This window comes from Papio anubis, chromosome 10 (assembly GCF_008728515.1).
Source record: "Papio anubis isolate 15944 chromosome 10, Panubis1.0, whole genome shotgun sequence".
Classification (NCBI taxonomy): Eukaryota; Metazoa; Chordata; class Mammalia; order Primates; family Cercopithecidae; genus Papio; species Papio anubis.
In genome coordinates this window covers 86,633,053-86,649,554 of record NC_044985.1, presented here as the reverse complement: position 1 = coordinate 86,649,554, position 16,502 = coordinate 86,633,053, and the positions used below count along the sequence as shown (strand labels likewise).

Sequence of the window (16,502 nt, the reverse complement as noted above, 5' to 3'; positions counted from 1 at the left end):
TGTATCCTGAGACTTTGCTGAAGTTTCTTATCAGCTTAAGGAGATTTTGGGCTGAGACAATGGGGTTTTCTAAATATACAATCATGTCATCTGCAAACAGGGACAATTTGACTTCTTCTTTTCCTAACTGAATACCCTTTATTTATTTCTCTTGCCTGATTGCCCTAGCCAGAACTTCCAACACTATGTTGAATAGGAGTGGTGAGAGAGGGCATCCCTGTCTTGTGCCAGTTTTCAAAGGGAATGCTTCCAGTTTTTGCCTGTTCAGTGTGATATTGGCTGTGGGTCTGTCATAAATAGCTCTTATTATTTTGAGATACATTCCATCAATACCGAATTTATTGAGAGTTTTTTTTTTTTTTTTTTTGAGACGGAGTCTCGCTGTGTCTCCCAGGCTGGAGTGTAGTGGCGTGATCTCGGCTCACTGCAAGCTCCGCCTCCCGGGTTCACGGCATTCTCCCGCGTCAGCCTCCCAAGTAGCTGGGACTACAGGTGCCCGCTACCGCGCCCGGCTAGTTTTTTGTATTTTTAGTAGAGACGGGGTTTCACCGTGTTAGCCAGGATAGTCTCGATCTCCTGACCTCGTGATCCACCCGCCTCGGCCTCCCAAAGTGCTGGGATTACAGGCTTGAGCCACCGCACCCGGCCTATTGAGAGTTTTTTTTAGCATGAAGGGCTGCTGAATTTTGTCAAAGGCCTTTTCTACATGTATTGAGATAATCATGTGGTTTTTGTCTTTGTTTCTGTTTATATGGTGGATTACGTTTATTGATTTGCATATGTTGAACCAGCCTTGCGTCCCAGGGATGAAGCCCACTTGATCATGGTGGATAAGCTTTTTGATGTGCTGCTGGATTCGGTTTGCCAGTATTTTATTGAGGATTTTTGCATCAGTGTTCATCAGGGATATTGGTCTAAAATTCTCTTTTTTTGTTGTATCTGTCAGGCTTTGGTATCAAGATGATGTTGGCCGCATAAAATGAGTTGGGAGGATTCCCTCTTTTTCTATTGATTGGAATAGTTTCAGAAGGAATGGTACCAGCTCCTCCCTGTACCTCTGGTAGAATTTGGCTGTGAATCCGTCTGGTCCTGGACTTTTTTTGGTTGGTAGGCTCTTAATTATTGCCTCAGTTTCAAAGCCTGCTACTGGTCTATTCAGGGATTCAACTTCTTCCTGGTTTAGTCTTGGGAGAGTATAAGTGTCCAGGAAACTATCCGTTTCTTCTAGGTTTTCTAGTTTATTTGCGTAGGGGTGTTTATAGTATTCACTCTGATGGTAGTCTGTATTTCTGTGGGGTTGGTGGTGATATCCCCATTTATCATTTTTTATTGTGTCTACTTGATTCTTCTCTCTTTTCCTCTTTATTAGTCTTTCTAGCAGTCTATCAATTTTGTTGATCATTTCAAAAAACCAGCTCCTGGATTCATTGATTTTTTTGGAGGGTATTTTGTGTTTCTGTCTCTTTCAGTTCTGCTCTTAGTTATTTCTTGCCTTCTGCTAGCTTTTGAATGTGTTTGCTCTTACTTCTCTAGTTCTTTTAATTGTTATGTTAGGGTGTCAATTTTAGATCTTTCCTGCTTTCTCCTGTGGGCATTTAGTGCTATGAATTTCCCTCTACACACTGCTTTAAATGTGTCCCAGAGATTCTGGTATGTTGTGTCTTTGTTCTCATTGGTTTCAAAGAACATCTTGATTTCTGCCTTCATTTTGTTATGTACCCAGTAGTCATTCAGGAGCAGGTTGTTCAGTTTCCATGTAGTTGAGCGGTTTCGATTGAGTTTCTTAGTCCTGAGTTCTAGTTTGATTGCACTGTGGTGTGAGAGACAGTTTGTTATAATCTCTGTTCTTTTACATTTGCTGAGGAGTGCTTTACTTCCAACTATGTGGTCAATTTTGGAATAAGTGCAATGTGGTGCTGAGAAGAATGTAGATTCTGTTGATTTGGGGTGGAGAGTTCTGTAGATGTCTATTAGGTCTGCTTGGTGCAGAGTTGAGTTCAATTCCTGGATATGCTTGTTAACTTTCTATCTCGTTGATCTGTCTAATGTTGACAGTGGGGTGTTGAAGTCTCCCATTATTATTGTATGGGAGTCTAAGTCTCTTTGTAAGTCTCTAAGGACTTGCTTTATGAATCTGGGTGCTCCTGTATTGGCTGCATATATATTTAGGATAGTTAGCTCTTCCTGTTGAATTGATCCCTTTACCATTATGTAATGGCCTTCTTTGTCTCTTTTGATCTTTGATGGTTTAAAGTCTGTTTTATCAGAGACTAGGATTGCAACCCCTGCTTTTTTTGTTTTCCATTTGCTTGGTAGATCTTCCTCCATCCCTTTATTTTGAGCCTGTGTGTGTCTCTGCATGTGAGATGGGTCTCCTGAATACAGCAAACTGATGGGTCTTGACTCTTTATCCAATTTGCCAGTCTTTGTCTTTTAATTGGACCATTTAGTCCATTTACATTTAAGGTTAATATTGTTATGTGTGAACTTGATCCTGTCATTATATTAGCTGGTTATTTTGCTCGTTAATTGATGCAGTTTCTTCTTAGCATCGATGGACTTTACATTTTGACATGTTTTTGCAGTGGCTGGTACCTGTTGTTCTTTTCCATGTTTAGTGCTTCCTTCAGGATCTCTTGTAGGGCAGGCCTGGTGGTGACAAAATCTCTCAGCATTTGTTTGTCTGCAAAGGATTTTATTTCTCCTTCACTGATGAAACTTAATTTGGCTGGATATGAAATTCTGGGTTGAAAATTCTTTTCTTTAAGAATGTTGGAATATTGGCCCCCACTCTCTTCTGGCTTGGAGAGTTTCTGCCGAGAGATCTCTTGTTAGTCTGATGGGCTTCCCTTTGTGTGTAACCTGACCTTTCTCTCTGGCTGCCCTTAACATTTTTTCCTTCATTTCAACTTTGGTGAATCTGACAATTACGTGTCTTGGAGTTGCTCTTCTCGAGGAGTATCTTTGTGGCGTTCTCTGTATTTCCTGAATTTGAATGTTGGCCTGCCTTACTACGTTGGGGAAGTCCTCCTGGATGATATCCTGCAGTGTTTTCCAAGTTGGTTCCATTTTCCCCGTCACTTTCAGGCACACCAATCAGACGTAGATTTGGTCTTTTCACATAATCCCATATTTTTTGGAGGCTTTGTTGATTTCTTTTCTTTTTTCTCTACACTTCTCTTCTCGCTTCATTTCATTCGATCTTCAATCACTGATACTCTTTCTTCCAATTGATCGAGTCAGTTACTGAAGCTTATGCATTTGTCACATAGTTCTTGTGTTATGGTTTTCATCTATATCAGTTCTTTTAAGGACTTCTCTGCATTGATTATTCTAGTTATCCATTCATCCATTCTTTTTTCAAGGTTTTTAGTTTCTTTGCACTGGTTACGTAGTTCCTCCTTTAGCTCTGAGAAGTTTGATCATCTGAAGCCTTCTCTCAACTCATCAAAATCATTCTCCATCCAGCTTTGTTCCATTGCTGGCGATGAGCTGCGTTCCTTTGGAGGGGGAGATGTGCTCTGATTTTTTGATTTTCCAGCTTTTCTGCACTGCTTTTCCCCCATCTTTGTGGTTTTATCTGCCTTTGGTCTTTGATGGTGGTGACATACTGATGGGGTTTTGGTGTGGGTGTCCTGTTTGTTAGTTTTCCTTCTAACAGTCAGGACCCTCAGCTGTAGGTCTGTTGGAGTTTGCTTGAGGTCCACTCCAGACCCTGTTTGCCTGGGTATCAGCAGCAGAGGCTGCAGAAGATAGAATATTGCTAAACAGCGAGTGTTGCTATCTGATTCTTGCTCTGGAAGCTTCGTCTCAGGGGTGTACCCAGCCGTGTGAGGTGTGATGTGTTGGTCTGCACCTAGTTAGGGATGTCTCCCAGTTAGGCTACTCAGGGGTCAGGGACCCACCTGAGCAGGCAGTCTGTCTGTTCTCAGATCTCAACCTCCTTGCTGGGAGATCCACTGCTCTCTTCAAAGCTGTCAGATGGGCATTTACCTCTGCCGAGGTTTCTGCTGCTTTTTGTTTAGCTACGCCCTGTCCCCAGAGGAGGAGTCTACAGAGGCAGGCCGGCCTCCTGGAGCTGCGGTGGGCTCCACCCAATTCGAGCTTCCCAGTTGCTTTGTTTACCTACTTAAGCCTCAGCAATGGCGGGCGCCCCTCCCCCAGCCTTGCTGCTGCCTTGCAGTTAGATCTCAGACTGCTACACTACAATGAGGGAGGCTCCGTGGACATGGGACCCTCTGGACCAGGTGTGGGATATAATCTCCTGGTGTGCTGTTTGCTAAGACCCGTGGTAAAGTGCAGTATTAGGGTGGGAGTTACCCGATTTTCCAGGTGTTGTGTGTCTCAATTTCCTTTGGCTAGGAAAAGGGATTCCCTTCCCCCTAGCGCTTCCCAGGTGAGGCGATGCCTCGCCCTGCTTCAGCTCTCACTGGTCGGCCTGCACCCACGGACCAGTGCCAACTGTCCGACATGCCCCAGTGAGATGAACCCGGTCCCTCTGTTGAAAATGCAGAAATCACCCGTCTTCTGTGTCACTCACGCTTAGCTGGAGGCTGGAGCTGTTCCTAATCGGCCATCTTCCAGTTCAGGAGTATTAAGCATGTTCATACTGCTGTGAAACAGATCTTCAGAACTTTTTCACTTTGTAAATCTGAAACTTTATACCCCTTAACCCCTTATCCTAAGTCCCTGGTAACCACCATTCTGCTTTCTCTGAGTCTGATTACTTTAGATACCTCATACAACTGACATAATGCAGTATTTGGCTTTTTTGTGACTGGCTTATTTCATTTTGTATAATGTCCTCAAGTTCATCCTGTAGCAAGTGACTGGATTTCCTTCCTTTTTAAGGTGGAATAATACTCCATTTGGTAGATATAACACAACTGGTTATCTGTTCATCCATGTATCACATTTTTTAAACAGCCTACTGAGGTATAATTCATTCCCTTCACTAGTCTTCAATACTCTGCTGTAAACAAGAGACCTCTCTTATCCTCAGCTCATTTATTGATTATCACTATAGATTCCTATGTTTTCTTTTGTTGTCGTTTTTTTGGAGACAGAGTCGCCCAGGCTGGAGTGCAATGGTGCAATGTTGGCTCACTGCAACCTCCACCTCCCAGGTTCAAGTGAGTCTCTTGCCTCAGTCTCCTGAGTAGCTGGTTCTACAGGCATGCACCACACCTGGCTAATTTTTATATTTTTAGTAGAGACGAGGTTTCACCATGTTGGCCACGCTGGTCTTGAACTCCTGACCTCAAGTGATCCACCCATCTGGCCTCCCAGAGTGCTGGGGTTACAGGTGTGAGTCAGTGGACCTGGCCTGATTCATATGTTTTCAGTGGTTTATAATCACCACTGAACTTACTGATTTTGGTGCTCACACTGTTCCTGTGTTGGCCAGTGGAAGCCCTTTCAGGCTGACTTCTGAATCCTTGTGATATCAATATCTTAAATTTTGAAATAATTTCTGACTTATAGAAAGACTACAGAAGTTAATACAAAATACTACTATACATTCTTCACTTAGGTTTCCAAAATGTTACCATGTTTGCTTTACACTTATATTCTCTCTCTTCCCCACCTCCCCATCATATACATATAAATTTCTTCTGAACTGCAGTAGTTTAAGTAGCAGACGTGATGCCCCTCTGCCACTAAATATTCATTGCCTATTTCCTAAAAACAAGGACATTCTTTTACATAATTACAGTACAAGTGAAAATCAGGAAATTAACATTGCCATAGGACCATTATCTACTGTAGACCTTATTCAGAGTTTGTCAATTATCCCACTAATGTCTCAATTTCATTTTAGTTTTTCATAGTCTAGGATCCAATCCAGGATCGCACATTGCATTTAGTAAAGTCTCTTTAGTCTCTTTTAATCTGGAACAGTTCCTCAATCTTTTGAGTCTCATGACCTTGACATTTTTGCAGTGTGTAGGTCATTTATTTTGAATATTCCTTGCATTTGGGTTTAGCTAACGTTTTTTCATAATTAGACCCAGATTATGCATTTTGGCAGGGCTACCAGTGCAGGAATGGTGTTGTGCCTTAGTAAATCCTATCAAGGGGTGCATGATGTCTGTTTTGTTTCACTCCTGGTGATGTTAAACCTGATCATTTGGTTATGGTGGTATCTGCCATGTTTCTCCATTACAAAATGACTACTGTATCTTTCCCTTTGTAATTAGTAAGTATCTTGTGGGAGCTGTTTTGAAATACTGTAAATGGTTTGTTTTTTACTGAAGTTTTGCCCACTAATTTAGCATTCACTGATCATTCTTCCATGAAATATTTAGTACTGTAGTTGTTGCCAAATGGTGATTTTCTATTTCCTCATTGCCTCTGTATTTACGAGTTAGTGTTCTACTGAATGGGAAAGCTTTCCCTTTTTCCCTACTTATTTACTTATTCATTGATATCAGTGTGGACTCCTGGAATCTATTTTATTCTTCCCAGTACTCTGAGGTCAGCCAGTAGGGAAAACCCTGAATTCCAAGCAAATCACAGATTTCACACTGGCAGGTTCAGAATACAGCCATCCCTCAGGGATTCAGAGAACTTATAGTTATACTTTTCTTTTTAAAAACCAGCTAAAACAAGTTGTGCTTAATCATTTAAAACAGACACTATAAAGTAAATAAATTTCAGAAACAAACACAAAAAAGCAAAGGCAGTATTTACCTATAATTCTTGAGGCTGATTTTCGCAGAAAAATTTAGGGGGAAAAAAGAAAAAAACTCTCACCAAGAAGGTACAATAAAACTAAACTTAAGAATTTAACAGGCTGGGCACAGTGACTCACGCCTCTAATCCCAGGACTTTGGGAGGCCGAGGCGGGTGGATCACGAGGTCAGGAGTTCAAGACCAGCTTGGCCAACATGGTGAAACCCCGTCTCTACTAAAAATACAAGAAATAGCTGAGCGTGGTGGCATGCACCTGTAGTCCCAGCTACTTGAGAGGCTGAGGCAAGAAGAATCACTTGAACCCGGGAGGCGGAGGTTGCAGTTAACTGAGATCATACCATTGCCCTCCAGCCTGGGCGACAGAGCAAGACTCCATCTCAAAATAAAAAGCAAAAACAAACAAAAATTTAATAGAATCGATTTTTTTTTTTTTTTGAGACCGAGTTGTGCTCTGTCACCAAGGCTGGAGTGCAGTGGCACGATCTTGGCTCACTGCAACCTCCGCCTCCAGGGTTCAAGCAATTCTCCTGTCTCAGCCTCCCGAGTAGCTGGGATTACAGGTATGCCATGACACCTGGCTAATTTTTGTATTTTTTTTTTTGCTAGGGACGGTTTTCGCCATGTTTTCCAGGCTGGTCTGAGACTCCTGACCTCAAGTGATCCACCTGCCTTGGAGTCCTAAAGTGCTGGGATTACAGGCGTGAACCACCGTGCCCAGCCATAAGATTGAAAATTTTAACAACTTTAAAATTCATTCATTAAGAGCCTCACTTCATTAGTCATTAAGGAAGTGTAAATTGAAAGCAAAATGGAATCCAAGACCTACCTACTACAATGGCTAAAATGAAACAGAAAAGAAAATCCCTAATTGACAAGGATGTTAAATAACTAGAATCTAAAAACCTGTGTGTAGGAGTGTAAATTGGTACTACTACTTGGAAAACTGGCAGTTTCTACTAAAACTTAACATACATATGCAATTCCACTCCTAAGTACATACCCAACAGAAACGTATCCATCCATTGACTAAAATATATGCTAATGAGCGTTACTGTGATACTGTTAATAATACACCAGAATGGGATTTGCGCTGGTATTCCCTGGGGTTGGGGGGGTGTGAATAGTGACTGGAAGGGTGTCAGGGTATCATGCATGAGGGGAGCTTCAGAGGAGTAGTCATGTTTTTTTGTTTTTGTTTTTGTTTTTGAGACAGGGTCACACTCTGTTGCCCAGGCTGGAGTGCAGTGCTGCAGTCTTGGCTCACTGCAACCTCTGCCTCCCGGGTTCAAGCAATTCTTATACCTCAGCCTCCTGAGTAGCTGGGATTACAGATGTGCGTCACCACACCCGGCTAATTTTTTTTTTTTTTAAAGTAGAGACGGGGTTTCACCATGTTGGCCAGGCTGGTCTTGGACTCCTGACCTCAGGTGATCTGCGCACCTCGGCCTCCCAAAGTGCTTGAATTACAGGCGTGAGCCACCATACCCAGTCACGTTCTACTTCTTGATGCTGATATTGTTTATGAGCATATTTACTTTATGAAAATTAATTACATTTAATTTGGGCTTTTTCTCTCTGTATAGAATTCATTTTCTGCTTGCTATCCTGTAAGAATCTCTGGAAGCAGTAATAGTGTACACAAGGAAAGCCTCTATAAAAGATGTAACTGACAGACCTTTATTTCCCATTGTGACTGATGAATATAAAACTGTCTTATATTTGCATAATGCTGTACAATATTTACATACTTTTCAGGACTCCTCAACAGCTGCATGAAGGAGGTCAGGTATTATCTTAGTGACATCTATTCTTCTGGCATAATGACTAATAGTGCCCCTATTTACTCTCAAGTATCCTGATATAATGATGAATCATATGGTTACCACTTTACAGATAAGGATACAAGAGCCCGAGGTTAAATGACTTGCCCAGTATTACTCATTAGTAGGTGTTACACCCAGGACTCAAAGCCAGATTTTGACTACTTCAGGGTACTCAGAAACAGAACTGGACACACTGAGTGAAGCCTTTCACTCTGCCCTGATCCTTGGGGCTCTGGATCCCCACACCCCAAACCCCAGCCCTCTGGTCCTGTGCTGAGTGTTACCGTGATGTGAAAGAGGACTGCCTTCCACCCTCCGCACTGTGACTCTGGTTTCACGTCCAGCTCTTAAGACTGTCCCCTGGGTCTCAACCCCTTGGCTTTCAAGGGCCTAGACTTCTGAGATGACCCACTGTCTGTGCCACTGTGCATTCTTTATTAGTCCCAACCCTCAGCCCAAATGTACACTCGAATATCTGCCACAGTGCAACTTGTAGAATCTTGAGAAATAAAATTTTCCAGTCTCCATAAGGAGATGTGAGGGATCTGATGAACAAGACGTTGTACCTGAGATATAATGCATACTGTAAAATGCATACATCAAAAAATTTTACAGTGCACATGGAAAAGACATTAACAACTATAAACCAAAAGGACAATGTTGGGTGTGGTAATGTGGTAGGTAGAAGTTTTTTTCCTTATATTATTATTTTTGTAATACCACTTTTATAATAAACATAAATCAACTTGAAGCAGTGTTTACAAATGTCATTTCTTACTTGATATGAACAAGTTTACTTTTAAACCTTATCTGAGAGTCTTCTATAAGTGATCTTAAATGTTCTTTGAAGACCACAGTATTGCTTGCCTTTTCACTTTTAACTCAATTCCTTTCTCAGAGCAGCATACAATCATTTAAATATAGGCACCTCATCAAAGCAGAAGTTATCTGTATTTGCCTTTCAAAATTATCCTAAACCAGGAGCAGTGGTTCATGCCTATAAAACCAGTGTTCTCGGAGGCTGAGGTGGGAGAATCACTTGAGCCTGGGAGTTCCAGACCAGCCTGGGCAACATAGGGAAACCCTAGTCTCTACCAATATTAATAATAATAATAATAATACTTCTTAAGGGGATTATAGTTGATAATTATTGTCAGTTTTCTTAAATTTTTTTTAATTCAAAAGAAGCACCTACTTCAAAATCTTAAATGTGGTACAAAAACGATTTCAAAACTGAAACTCTTTAATGTGTTTTTTTCTTTTTTAATAGCCTCCAACAATGGTAATCAAGACATGTCAGCCTGGTTCAATCTATTTGCAGACTTGGATCCACTTTCAAACCCAGATGCTATTGGACACTCAGATGATGAACTCCTTAATGCTTGACTGAAGTTATAATGTCACTTCAGTGGCCTTGAGACATCAATTTTGCAACACATTTCCTTTGTGGAAAGGAGTTTATATTGTAACCCACACACAAAAGCATGGTGTTTGTGAATATAACACCTGTCAGCCAACTTTAGACAGATGGTAAAGACCACATTTGAATAGGTTAAGTACATCTTTCATATCTTGGATTTGCAGCTGTTGGTACTATGTGGAAAATATTAGAAAACTATGGAGTCTGCAATATTTAGATACTGAAACTTATGTCAAAATAATGGCTAGGAGTAATTCTGTCAATATGGAGTTGAGCTTATTTCTTTGGAAACCCTTTTAAGTTGCCTTGCTGGCTGTGAGAATTTTATATGTGGATAAAAAAAGATAGCATGTAAATTGGATTGTGGTTTGGGGTCAGTTTTTAAATAAAATAGTAACAAGGAGGATTTTCTGTTTTCGAAAACAGCATTAGAACCAGACCAGCTCTGTTTTGGGTTAGAGAGATAGAATAAGATTTGAGAGCTTAGTTTGCTTTAATGAAATCACAGAGAAACTTGATACTTGTTTTTCTTCATTTGGAGGCTAAAATGTAATGTTTTTTCATTCATACAAGATAATGGACACTCCCTAATTCCATTATTAAATCTTGAAGGGGAGGCTAAAATGTAATGTTTTTTCATTCATACAAGATAATGGACACTCCCTAATTCCATTATTAAATCTTGAAGGGGAAATAGCAGGATAATTAATTTGCTAAGCCCATTCTCTGTAGAAACAGAAAATCTTCCCATCTCCTAAACCTCAGAATGCACAGTAATACTTAAGGCTTGTACAAGTGTCTTCAGACCCACTTTTTCATACATTTGCGATATGGTATTATGCAGTATTTATATTATTCCTGAAAATAAAATGAGGGGGAGAATATTCCCTAAGCAACTGGCAATAGTATTCCTGATATACCTAGAAATTTCTATCTGAATGAGGAGACACTTATGAACACCTTATCCTTACATATATTTGCATACTTACCCCATATTTTGTGACATAATTTAACCCAAAATACTTTCTGGCAGACATACAGAAAGCTCTGTGTGATCAATAAGGGAGTGTCTCATTTTTCTACTTCCCTCTTTTTGTGGGTGACATCATCTGAGGCTCTATTTGATTACTAAGCAAAATCTGTTACCCCTACAGGGTTTAGAACCTAAGTATTAGAGAGAAAGGCTATTTAATGGAAGTTAGTGTAAGCTGATAAAAACATAGCTACTGTACATGCACATCAATCACTCAATTTCCTGTCCTTTTTTCTTGCCCACCCTTTAATTCTCAAGCAATTTCCCAAGTGTTTTGCATCCACTCCATTGCATTTCCGTAAGAAGACATTTTGAATAAGTTATTCACAGTAGTTTCCATGTGCTCTTAGTTCTATTCTAAACAGGCTTATTTAGAAGAGGATTGCTTGTAATGCTTGTCATGGTACATAGAAAACATTGGACCAGAGTAGGTAAAATGCAGTCCACGTCCCATCCATAGCCATCTATAATAGTAACTGCCCACAAGCTCTCCGGAAAACTACTACAATGGCCAAGTACAGTATAGGCTGGAAAGACCTTATTAGACACACTGACTCAGAAAAAAGGTATGAAGTCTTTCCATAAAATCTTTTCACAATATTACTCCTATTTCTTTAGATTTTAATGAGCCATTACTTATCTCTTCAGAAGCATTTTTTAAGTCTTCCTTTATACTCAGTGAAATTTCCCAGAATGCAATACCGTCATTGTTCTGCCAAGTTCCAATCACCAAGATCATGATTATGAATCCCAATCTGAATTCTGTACCCATGGTGACTCTGGTGCTCTCAACTTTTGAGTGCCTCAAAAAATGCTAAATCTTTGTCCGGGCATGGTAGCTCATGCCTGTAATCCCAGCACTTTGGGAGGCCAAGGCAGGTGGAACATTTGAGGTCATGAGTTCGAGACCCAGCCTAGCCAACATGGTGAAACCCTGTCTCTACTAAAAATACAAAAATTAGCCAGGTGTGGTGGTGCATGCCTGTAATCCCAGCTACTCGGGAGAATTGCTTGAACCCAGGAGGCGGAGGTTGCAGTGAGCCGAGATTGCACCACTGCACTCCAGCCTGGGTGACAGAGTGAGACTCCGTCTCAAAAAAAAAAAAAGCTAACTTTATGTCTTGAGAGTTTGTACCATTTTTCTTTGTAGTGGTCACCTTGCTAATGCATTAGTTCTGAGATATTTATCTCCCTCACGTGTGTGCAGGGAAGTCCCTGTTATCTGATACAGATACTTTAACAAGCAGACAAAGCAGAAGTCCAAAGCCCATACTAGGAACACCCTAAATTTTCCAAAAGCAAAGGTTCTCCCGAAATGGAGACATACCAGGGACTGTTATTATTCAGTTACTAGTTTCTATAACATTTCTTCTTTCAACAGAGTATATGTTTCCCTTTTAACCCAGAGCAACATTAACTTCCTTAGCAAGTCCAGTTCTAACTTCCAACAAGTCCAACCACTATTTTTGAAGAGCATATCAATAACTTTATTAAGATGAAGGCAACCACATTTGTATTTTCTCAAGATTAGTTATTTGAAGCTCAGCAGTTTTTGTGGTCAGAAAGAAATTTTGCTCTATTAAACCAATATTGCTAATATAAAAAACCACCACACTGAAGAAAGGAGGGAAAGGATGGGAAAAGCACAGAACAGAGAATGACTGGTTTTTTGTCTCGATCTAGATAATCCATTCAATAAGAAGTAAATTAATTATCCTTAACCAATGGTAGGCTGAGACCAACCCTCAAAATAGGTATTTTGTTATGTTAAATGGGGAGAAATATCTATACTTTATTTTATACTGGATAAGAATATGTTTAAGTCTAAAGACGAGCTAAACTTTGCCTAGTGTGTCTACAACCATTTTTTAGGAGAGGCAGGAATATCAGGGCATAATAAGATCAGATTGGTGTAATTTTGTATTTTGACATCCTTCATTAATTGTAGAACCTTGATAGGATTAGAAACAAACTGTATTTCAACAAACAGGTTTCAGTATTTGCACATTGAAAAAGTGTTTTGTATTTCAACTATAAATATTTCGCGTATCTGTATAGACCATCTAGAAATGTAGAGGTCTTACAGCATTAGAACGAAGGAAGTTTAAACGTGCTCCGTCTATTTTTCTGAGCCTCTTTTAATAAAGATTGCAAGATGGCATAAAACAAAAGTTTGTTTCCTGAAGTGTTTAATACAATTATTGTTTTCCTATTCAAAAACTTGGGTTTTACCTCAAGATCATAGTATTAGGAAAGTACATTGAGTTGATATGGACATGGGAGAATGAAAATAAAACCAGGGCAATTAATATCCTTGTGAGGCCAGGCGCGGTGGCTCATGCCTATGTAATCCCAGCACTTTGCGAGGCCAATACAGGCAGATCACTTGAAGTCAGGAGTTTGAGACCACCCTGGTCAACATGGTGAAACCCTGTCTCTATTAAAAATATAAAAATTAGCCAGGCATGGTGGCAGATGCCTGTAATCCCAGCTACTTGGGAGGCTGAGGCAGGAGAATCGCTTGAACCCAGGAGGCGGAGGTTGCAGTGAGCGGATATTGGGCCATGCAGTCCAGCCTGGGTTACAGAGTGAGACCCTGTCTCAACAAAAAAAAAAAAAAAAAAAGAAAATCCTTGTGAGATGAATTCCTTCTGATTTATATCATATAGAAAGGGACTATGTAAGATATAGGAAATAATATAATGTACGTTATTTGTGTAAATACTTTCAGTAACAAAAACTATCAAATATCAAAAATCTGAGCCTAGACACAAACAATTAAATATAAGCCATAGTATGTAACCTGACTTATTGAAGGCAAGAATAAAAAGAAGAGAGCCAGAATTAATTCAGTTATTTTTGTCTTCCATAGCATTGGCAGGGCCCTGCATTTCTCTACCTTAAGCAATGAAGCAGTCCCAGAATTTTGGAATATAGAAATTAGGAAGGAAAAACGAACTTTTAAAATATGAATTCAGTAGAACTGAAAGTAATGCATTTCATGCAACAGTAAAGTGTTTAAACATGGCAAAGAAAACTATGGGACAAGATGAGAAGAAAAATGGTTGGTCAGGATGGGTCACATCCAGAAGACCAACATAAACTATTTTCCATCTTTTTCTGTACTGTTTAAAAGACTACTAAAGAGTTCAAAACAAACTATCCTTGGCATTTAAAGTCAAGACATGATTCCTCACTCAGTGGTGTAAATCAACCACTCATTGGCCAAAGAGTAAATACAAAAAGGAGATGAAGTTCTGACTGGTGTCGTGGGTGAGATTTTACAGTGTATGTTTTTACATTTGTAGTGTAGGTTTTAAACTTCCGGTTTTCTTGCTGCCTCAGCATCTCCACAAACAGGCTGTGAGCACCTGGCCCAGTGTGATATGGGCGGCCCCCGCCCCAAGTTTCCCTTGCTACCTTGCCCATGACCTAGTAACATTTAAACGCACCAGTGAAGTTCTCACTTTTTCTCGTGTGCTTCTCCCTGACCCAAAGGCTCCTGCCCATGTCTTAGGCCTCTCCGCTCCCCACCTGCTTGGCTGAGCCCCCTCCCATGTGACCCCCTCTCAGCATAAAGTGACTGTCTCTCTAGGACCTGTGAGTGTATTACAACATTTTTTTCTGTGTCTCTCCTGTGATATCTCTTTTTTTTTTTTTTTTTTTTTTGAGACGGAGTCTCGCGCTGTGTCACCCAGGCTGGAGTGCAGTGGCGCGATCTCGGCTCACTGCAAGCTCCGCCTCCCAGGTTCAGGCCATTCTCCTGCCTCAGCCTCCGAGTAGCTGGGACTACAGGCGCCTGCCACCTCGCCTGGCTAGTTTTTTGTATTTTTAGTAGAGACGGGGTTTCACCGTGTTAGCCAGGATGGTCTCGATCTCCTGACCTCGTGATCCACCCGCCTCGGCCTCCCAAAGTGCTGGGATTACAGGCGTGAGCCACCACGCCCGGCTCCTGTGATATCTCTTGTGGCTAAACCTCACTGACCATAACCTAAAAAAACATGAAAGAAAAAGTTGTTTCTTTTTTCTCATTTTAAAGTAATATCTTCTAGAAGAAAAAAATCAGCCATAGCACTACCATCTAGGAATAACCACTACTAACATATTTTTGGTTATTTTTTTGTAGTGCCTTCAAGCACACATTTGAATTGTGATCCAGATGATTTTACTGTCCCCTCTCTCTTAAATGGGCATACCAAGTCACAGAGATTTAAAAACCAATTACAGGCCGGGTGCGGTGGCTCACACCTGTAATCCCAGCACTCCAGGAGGCTGAGGCAGGTAGATCACCTGAGGTTGAGAGTTCGAGACCAGCCTGGCCAGCATGTTGCAACCCCGTCTCTACTAAAAATACAAAATACAAAAATTAGCCAGGCGTGGTGGCAGGTGCCTGTAATCTCAGCTACTGGGGAGGCTGAGGCAGGAGAATTGCTTGAACCCAGGAGGTGGAGCTTGCAGTGAGCCGAGATTGCCTACCGCACTCCAGCCTGGGCAACAGAGCGAAACTCCGTCTCAAAACAAAACAAAAACAAAAACAAAAAAACCTAACTATGTAAGTCTTTCCCTCAAAAAAGCCAGGTGAATTTAAAAATCCACCAGAAATGTGACTGTAACAGTTTTTGCCTCTCTAAAAGATATGCTCCCCAAATTAAAGAGTATTTCTTTTTATTTTTTGCAGCTATAGCAACATTAAAAACCAAAGAGTTTGAGAATGTCTGTCACCAATGTGCTTGATCATTCTTTTGGCCCTCTGAACTACGCTGTGAAGAGGATCACAAAGAACAAGGCAGTGTGGCCCAATGTCACATAATCTGCAGTGACTCCAACATCTTTATTTTATCAGTGTCACTGGTGCAAGCAAAATAGCAGTAAGACTTTGTGATTAACTCTGAATTCCAGAGTCGGACTTGGTTCAAAGCCAGTCTCTGAAATTTCCCAGATGTGTGACCATGGAAAAGTTAACCTAATTCCAATTTTGTTATCTGTATGATAGTAAAAATAGCAGCTTCAAACGGTTATTATAAAGATTAGGGTAAAAGTAATATGTAAAGTGTCTGATATTTGGTAAGCTATCAATAGGCATTATCAATTTTTATTACAATTTCAGTTTATCTTTGACAATTTTAAACTTTACAGGCTAAAATGAATTTTATGAGAACACTTTCCATGACCAAAAACCACTGGCTCCCCCATGGAATGAATAAACTTACCCAATATGAAGGCAGATAATGTCTGCTTACAGTTTCATGTCTTCATATTTTCTAAGTGATAGCACTATTGTCAGCATTTCCTTAATCACACAAATAAAACAGGTTCACAAAGGTGACTTCTTGGCCCAAGATCCCATGAACATTAAGTATCAGAGCCAGAACTAGCACCCAAATTGTGGCCCTAAATCTAGGACTTTCTCTATTTCTCCTCTCAATTATCCCAACAATCTAAAAAACAGTTACTTAAGATATAGAATTGAGACAAATGGTTATACTCCTGGTTTTTAACTATCAGAGCCTCCAAGATAGTCTTCTATAAA

The 16,502-nt window shown here is 40.5% G+C and overlaps 1 protein-coding gene across 10 annotated transcripts in view; it reads left to right on the top strand.

Moving 5' to 3' along the window:
- Positions 1-13,143, top strand: part of ICA1L (islet cell autoantigen 1 like) — a 95,821-nt gene extending 82,678 nt beyond the window's left edge. For all 10 annotated transcript variants that reach the window (XM_017946803.3, XM_017946802.3, XM_017946798.3 and 7 more), the window contains one exon: positions 9,790-13,143. In XM_017946803.3, the coding sequence (XP_017802292.1) occupies positions 9,790-9,905 (116 nt within the window). In that variant the 3' untranslated portion in view covers positions 9,906-13,143. The remainder of the gene's footprint in view (positions 1-9,789) is intronic.
- The last annotated feature ends 3,359 nt before the right edge of the window (positions 13,144-16,502 follow it).